Source organism: Gouania willdenowi, chromosome 3, assembly GCF_900634775.1.
Source record: "Gouania willdenowi chromosome 3, fGouWil2.1, whole genome shotgun sequence".
NCBI lineage: Eukaryota > Metazoa > Chordata > Actinopteri > Blenniiformes > Gobiesocidae > Gouania > Gouania willdenowi.
In genome coordinates this window covers 38,542,282-38,549,450 of record NC_041046.1, presented here as the reverse complement: position 1 = coordinate 38,549,450, position 7,169 = coordinate 38,542,282, and the positions used below count along the sequence as shown (strand labels likewise).

General features: G+C 37.8%; 1 protein-coding gene across 2 annotated transcripts; it reads left to right on the top strand.

Annotated features, from left to right (window-relative positions):
• Positions 1–1,254: 1,254 nt before the first annotated feature.
• Positions 1,255–5,017, top strand: c3h15orf48 (chromosome 3 C15orf48 homolog). 2 transcript variants are annotated; one of them, XM_028438103.1, is made up of 5 exons: positions 1,255–1,379; positions 1,470–1,533; positions 1,644–1,732; positions 1,838–1,898; positions 4,719–5,017. In XM_028438103.1, the coding sequence occupies exons 2-5, from the start codon at positions 1,495–1,497 to the stop codon at positions 4,785–4,787; spliced, it is 258 nt and encodes an 85-aa protein (XP_028293904.1). In that variant the 5' UTR covers positions 1,255–1,379; positions 1,470–1,494; the 3' UTR covers positions 4,788–5,017. The 2 variants fall into 2 exon arrangements, with proteins under 2 accessions (XP_028293904.1, XP_028293899.1); XM_028438098.1 differs by having other exon boundaries at positions 1,269–1,385; positions 1,473–1,533.
• The last annotated feature ends 2,152 nt before the right edge of the window (positions 5,018–7,169 follow it).

Genomic DNA, 7,169 nt, shown 5'->3' with positions numbered 1-7,169 from the left:
AAAAACATGGAGGCCACATCCATCAAACACACGCACTTCCTCTGATCCTTCAAAAAAAATCAGCCCCTCACTCTCAGCCCAGCAGATCCAGACATATCTAACATCACCCACATGACAAACCATCATGAATTGTATCGTAAGACAAATACTAAATTCAGGGTTCTCGCGAGCGCTGATTAAGGTACGGGGCTCCTAAGGTTGTAAATTTGATCCCTACGGGAGTGATATCGCCCCCCTACGGTGCGTTTTTTCAGCAGCGTAGGGGGGCTGTTCTGTTGTTTTGTTTTTTTTTTTTTCAAAATTTTTTAATCGTTGCATACTTAGACACAAAATGGACTCCCAGGTGTCCACGGGTTGTTTAAACTTTTTTTTAATTTTTATAACCAAGAAACACATATATCAGGCAATTTGCTCGGATGCTCCCGTCTTCACCCAAGGACCCCTGTAGCCACTTAGCTGCCCCAGATGTTGCCTCCGCTGTGTAACCGTAATCACCGTTCAATCAGTGCTTCAACCAGACGTAGCGTGTAGTCACACGTGAAGCTGCTCCTCATGTTTCTAACTCGCAGCGGATCATTCTACATGCACGCGCACGGACGTGAATACCGTCTAGTTGAAACGCGTTTGGGCTTAAAGAGACATCAGATTCGGACGGGTTCTCTCAGTCAGGTTTTTTTCTGCCCGATTAAAGCTCTACTGTGTGCATCCTCCGCTTTGTAACCCATAATTACCATCCAATATAAATGGTGTGCTTTAAAATATGTGTGTGTGGGGCGGGGGGCATGGGGGCGTGTCCTTTACAGTCCTAATATTACTGGGAGTCCCACATAATACCTTATTTAAATTTGAAAAGCGTGTCTATATAATGTCTGTGACTATTTATTAGTGGAGGACCTACACCAAGGATGAGTAACTCTCTAACTACGTTCATCATCACCTTCACCCAATAACTTCTGGCTTTAAAGTAATGTAGCAACAAAGATAAACAAAAAAATACCAAAAAACAACAACTTTAGCTTTACTTCACTAAATTTGGCCCTCAGGGAGTTATACATTTAAAAATGTTCCACGCCAGTAGCGCTCGCTCACACGCCATACGACCCCCCCCATGCTGTGAAAAACTCAGTCTTTGATGTTTTTGCCTCTTGTTTGACTTTTCCTTTCAAAGCTTGGCCACGAGATGGCGCTACACAGCCACCAGAGACAATGATCATTAGCAAACGGATGTGTTGAAGGATGTGAGCATCAAGTGGTGCATTTCAGAGCAGGAAGCTTTGAGTACGTGCCTCTCAACCTCGTACTACCTCCTCATCCCCAGCCTACATCAGACGGGATGCTGCACCCACACCTCACACACGCCCCTGCAGCAGCAGCAGCAGCAGCAGGTGAGTGAGAGCTGTCACACACAGCTGAGCTCAACACTCCAGACCAGAACATCCACTAATGACTGCAATCGTTTGATTTCTCCTCAGATATTTGGTGGAAAAGTCAAAAATGTCGGGATTTATTCAAATGTTAAAGAAGAAGAAGGAGGTGAGACATTCATACTGTATATCTGCTTTGATGAGAAGAAAGAGTTGCTGATGAGTAAAACTTAGATCATTTAGGATTCTTGATGACTTTGGATGATGTGTGTGTTTCAGCTGATCCCTCTGATAGGGTTCATGGCTTTCGCAGCAACAGGAGCCACATCTGCCGCTCTCTACTTTCTTTTCACTAAACCTGATGTGATGTGAGCTTTTCTTTTTTTTCACGTCTCATTTATTGGAAAAAAAAAACTATTTAAAGTGTTTGTTTTATCATGACAAATAATATGTTCATGATTTACTCCTTGTAGTTTAAATAAGAGCAGAAACCCGGAACCTTGGGAAAGACTGGATCCATCAAAACCTCAAAAGGTAATAATAACTCACGCTGCCACCGTTTTAAATGACTTTAGTGAGGCTATAAAAAAATTAAATTGGACTTTGTAACGACTAAAACCCAATGAAAGATTAACTTGGTGGGTGACATTCATCAGATTATGATCCATAGAAATGTGTTGGGTGATGAATACAATAAGAGGTAGTGAAACCTGCTGATCTAAAGTTAACTTTATTTTATCTTGAGTGTGAAAATAGGGTTTGTCTGTGAAAAATACATAAAGGCAATTGTATATTTTATAACCTTTTGGAAGCTTGACATGCTGACTTGGACCTTTATTTAAGCTTATTTTGGTCATGTTTTCATGTTGTTAAAACATTATATGGACAGTAAAAAAAACATTTTGAACAATAATCTGCAGTAAGTGTACAGATTTTGTGCTGAATCATGCTGAAAGTGTAATTAACAGTTTCTAAAATTGTGACTTTTTAATGAGCACTAAGCAAGGAAAACAAAATGGGACTGATGTCATTCTTTTCAATCTTTGGCCGTCACTTACACTAAAAACCAGACATGATGTTGCCAGATTGGTCAACTCCAATCTTCATAATGAGGTAATCAAAGCAGGTGAAATACTGTTTAGATAGAAAATGACCTGAAATGGAATGTTTGTTATTTGCTTTACATATCATAAAGATAATCTGTTCATCTGACGGTGCAACAGGTGCCAGAGTGTAATGAATGAGTGTAAATATCATGTGACCTCTTTTCACGTCTTGTCCAGCCGGATTTCAAAGCTCATGAAAATGTTCTGGCTTTCCCTGGGACCATGAAGGCATCTCTGGAACATGTTGATTTAAAAGCCCGGTGTCATGTCTGAGGTTCACATCGTACTGATATTGTACTGTATATGTGCATATATGCGCATGCGTGCACATGTGCACTACCGAAAAATGAATTTTTGCTAAAAAAAAATTCATTCATTTTTGTTTATTTTTGTTTTCAAAGTGAACCGACATGTGTGTCATTTGTTTATTGGATTATGTTAGGGTTAGGGTTATAATCTCAGTACGGAGGTAAACTCAGATCGTGACACCGTAACTCTGCTATTATTTGCTCTATCTGAGAAATCCCACCTGTTTCTGGAAGAGAAGAAGTTGCTATTAAAAGCCAGTATCATGACATTACGGTTATTTTACGCACACGTAACGGAATCATTAAAGATGCCGCTTTATTTTGACGAGACACGAAGCAGAGAGAAGTCCAAGATGGATTGAAAAAGACCAAAAACTGGTGAATTTAATGAAACATTTTAAGCAAGAAGACTGTCCTGGAGGATAAAATTTCCATGGAGGTACAGAGAGGAGTTTGAAACGAAGGAGCCATTGGGTGAAAATTAAATGTCAGAAGTTAGGGGTAAAAAAAGGCTCAGTTTCTGAATGAAGAACAGTCTTTACCTGTGTACATTATTATCCCCCACCACAAAGTGTGGAAGGGGGATAAAGTTTGAGCTCTGTGCATCCATGCATCTGTCTGTCCGAGTTAAAGGGGACAGCTTTTCTCAGAAACTGTTTAAGATAGGATAACCAAAATTTGCTGTGTGGCTTCAAGGTATCGATACCTTGATAGAGTTCGAAAATGAGAAGTGCGCAATTGTTTTTCCAGAGTTATTGCCCTTGTGCCGTTCCTTTGACTCAGTTTCGAGGTATCTTCAAAGAGGAAGCTATTCTTAGAAACCGTTTTAGATAGTAATTTATATTCCGATGTGATAATATTTTCTTATGTATAAATCTACGTTCTTAGATTAGGACATTTAGGAAAAGGTTGTGAGTTAAAGTGACAGCCAATCTGGCAGGGGATGTTGATTACTATGTCTTCTTGTTTTTTATGCTTTTTAAACCCTCTGGACAATAACAAGTTACAGTATCTATTCAAGAAAACCTTGAGTACTTTGAGTATGCCACAGTTATCCCAAGTGTCCTCTTTTTTGAAAATCAAAATATGGTCACCCTACGTAAATCAGTGAAGGACACAGCAGGGTAATTTCAGTGATTGGCTGAGTCATTGTCTTTAGTGTGTTTCAGATCTGGATTTAGGGGTGGACTGGCCATCTCTCATACTAGGCATCGTAACGGTTTGCCATCGACCTGTAGTGGGTTGGGCCAGTCCACTCCGTTTTTTTTATTTTTTTTAATTTGACAAGCAAGTGGAAGCAGACATGGTAACAGGTGGCCAAAAATGGTCCAAAAATGGGAAATATGTGGCAAGAAAAGAGTGACAAGTGACTAAAAGGAGCCAAAAGCAGTCAAGAGTGGCCAAAAAATGGGCAAATAAAGAGGAACCAGGTGGTATGTTATGGCAAAGGGTAGCTTGAATGGGCAAAATGTGGCAAACAATAGTAAAAAATGGCAAAATTGTGGAACAAAAAGAGGCAAAATGTAGGGGGAAAAGAAACAAGTGGGCAAAAGTTATCTTATTTGGATGAAAAGTGGTGAAAAATAAGGGATAAAAGTGTCAAAAAAAACTTGTAAAAATGGACAAAAAATAGAAAAAAAGGCATAAGGTAGCTGAAGTCTGAACAAAGTGTCAGAACATTTTGAAAAGGGGCAAAAATTGGACAAAGAAAGTTGCAAAATGGAAATAGGCAAAAAGGGGTTAAAAAGTTTCTCCCTTTTAAGGTTTTTTAGGGGAGTATTAATTAAAATGAAGTCATTAAAAGCCACATCGTTGAGCATCTACATGGTTGATAATGTAGTGGGCTGGTCTGGACACAAAATGCCTGGGCTGGATTTTTGTCCCAGTCTACCCTTGTCTGGATTGATTTCTCTTTCTTTCTTTCTTTCTTTCTGCTGCAGCTCATCACCATCAATCAGCAGTGGAAACCTGTGGAGGAGTTAGAGCTGGTCAAGAGACTCACCAAGTAAAAAACCGTACAGCTGGAGACAGAAACCTTTCTGCACAAACTGGTATGCTCAAATGCACAGTGTGCGGAAATGCTTCTGCTCCACTGGTGGGGGTTCATTCTGCTTCTATCTCATCTCAACGTTGACCATCTTTGCTGCAGTCGTGAGATTTATTTTAAAAAGTGTCTGAATAATAAGCCGTCCTAAATATGAATGTTTGTGCTGTTTCAAGTAAAACTTTTTTGACTTTTTTGTTTCTTTTTCTCTTACTCAGTCAAAACACTGTATGGAGCTAACTCACACATGCACAAATGAACCAATTGTCCCACGACCTTGATCACAACAGAATCACGTTTTCTCACCTGCTTAGTGTGGCATTGTGGGTATTTAAAGTTCCCATTGTGTTTAATATTAGCACACAATCCTCTTAACACCAATGGCCACAAGCAGGAATGGTAAAACATGGGAATTAAACCTCAGGGAAACGTGACGGCAATGTCATTAAATTAAACAAAATGAATCACAAGGTGACGGTCAAAGTATTTGCATCTGCTCAGTGGCTTCTGCATTAGACACTGAGGACGTGAGGTGAGTCACGTCTGTATGCTAGAGGTCAGGTGACTTACTTTCATTTGACAAGTTGGGTTATTTAAAGAAACAATGCTTAAAAGAGGAAGGCATTGCGTGTGTTGCAATCAGTCTACGTGACTTTATAAGAGAAAACATGACACCATAGGGTGTGTGAGTGAAGCTGGTACATAATTAAATACTGCCCCGTAGAGGTACGTGATCAAGTTCCCTTTCTGCTATGGATTTGGATTAATGCCAAAACCTAAAAAAAAAAAAAACAACACAAAATATGTGTGACTCACTTTCATCAATTCACAAACAAGCTCGGTGTGGTTTGCAAACACAAAACAACATTCACCAACAAACGTATTTGTTTGACAGGTGCGCTTCTTATTTGTAACTTGAATGATGTTTCATATTTGCAAACCACTGAGTTTGTTTGTGAATCATTGAGCATTACATAAAACATGTTCATAACTCATTTAATCACTTTGGCCTTTTGCCTTCGAGTTTAATTACCTTTTTTGTATTTGTAGTTGTCATGGTTTATGTTTTTATATAGTTTAAGGTTTCTCTCTGTTATTGTAAAGCACTTTGGTAGGTGCTGTATAAATAAAGCTGACAACAACAATAATATCCATGCCTACCTTTGGGATAATAATCTATTAACAGGTCAGAGACATCACACAATGGGAAAAAGGCAAAGATGAGCACAACAATGTATGCAAAAACAGTACACCATTACTGATTTTACTCTATAGTACACATCAATCAATTGAATTGATTTTAAATTAACCTAATGTTATTTTCTCAATATTTCTCAATATCAAAGTCAGTCTCCGCACGTGACAGGAAAAACACCTTCCTTCAGTCTGTCTTCCTTCAGGAAGACAGACTGAAGATCTGTGATTTATCGTTAGGCTGACGTCTTGAATTATGATTAAGCATCGAACCTTTTTATTGTGTTTGAATAAAGACTTCACACACCACAGCTTTTTGTGAGGTTTATGGCTATCAAAGCTCCGTCAGACATTTAATACATTATTTATTCCAGAATATACATTATATATTCACAACTAAATATTGTATATATCAAAAAGTTTTTTGCTCATTTTTTATTCATACATTTATAATGGCCAATAACAGGCATGGGTCCACAAAAAGAGTATCACAAAAAGATTACTCCAAAAACATACAAAATTCCGGAAAAACACATCAAATTACAACAGGATGACACCAAAGACAATGAAAATAATCAGATATATTCAAAACGCACACACGGTGACGACAGAAATAACAGGTAAATATACAAAACATCACAAACACAAAATGAGAACGGAAATACACAAAGTGATAAAAAAAAAAATTGCACAAAACGACCACAAAATGATTCCAAACAAAACAAACACACTCAAAATGAGAAATAATTCACAAAACAACATCAAAGATACACACAATGATCCCAATAATATACAAAACAACAAAAACACACAAAGATAGAACAAACATAAACAAAATGACAGCACATTTGACAAAAGGAGCACAAAAATACACTTAAAAGTACTCTAAAAACACACAAAACAGTAACAAACACACACAAAATGAGAAATAAAATACAAAACAACAACAAAGATACACACAATGATCCCCATAATATTAAAAATTAGAAAAACACACAAAAATAGAACAAACATAAACAAAATGACAGTACATTTTACAAAAGAAGCACAAAAATGCACTTAAAAGTACTCCAAAAACACACAAAATGAGAAATAATACACAAAACAACAACACAGATACACACAATGATCCCCTAAAAATACACAAAACAGT

What these genes read in the sequence shown, in the direction of transcription:
- c3h15orf48 (XM_028438103.1), top strand. Translation starts at nt 1,495, where the DNA reads ATGTCGGGATTTATTCAAATGTTAAAGAAGAAGAAGGAG. An exon ending in TGTTAAAGAAGAAGAAGGAG is followed by an intron (nt 1,534 to 1,643) that starts GTGAGACATTCA and finishes TGTGTGTTTCAG; the next exon opens with CTGATCCCTCTGATAGGGTT. An exon ending in TTCACTAAACCTGATGTGAT is followed by an intron (nt 1,733 to 1,837) that starts GTGAGCTTTTCT and finishes TACTCCTTGTAG; the next exon opens with TTTAAATAAGAGCAGAAACC.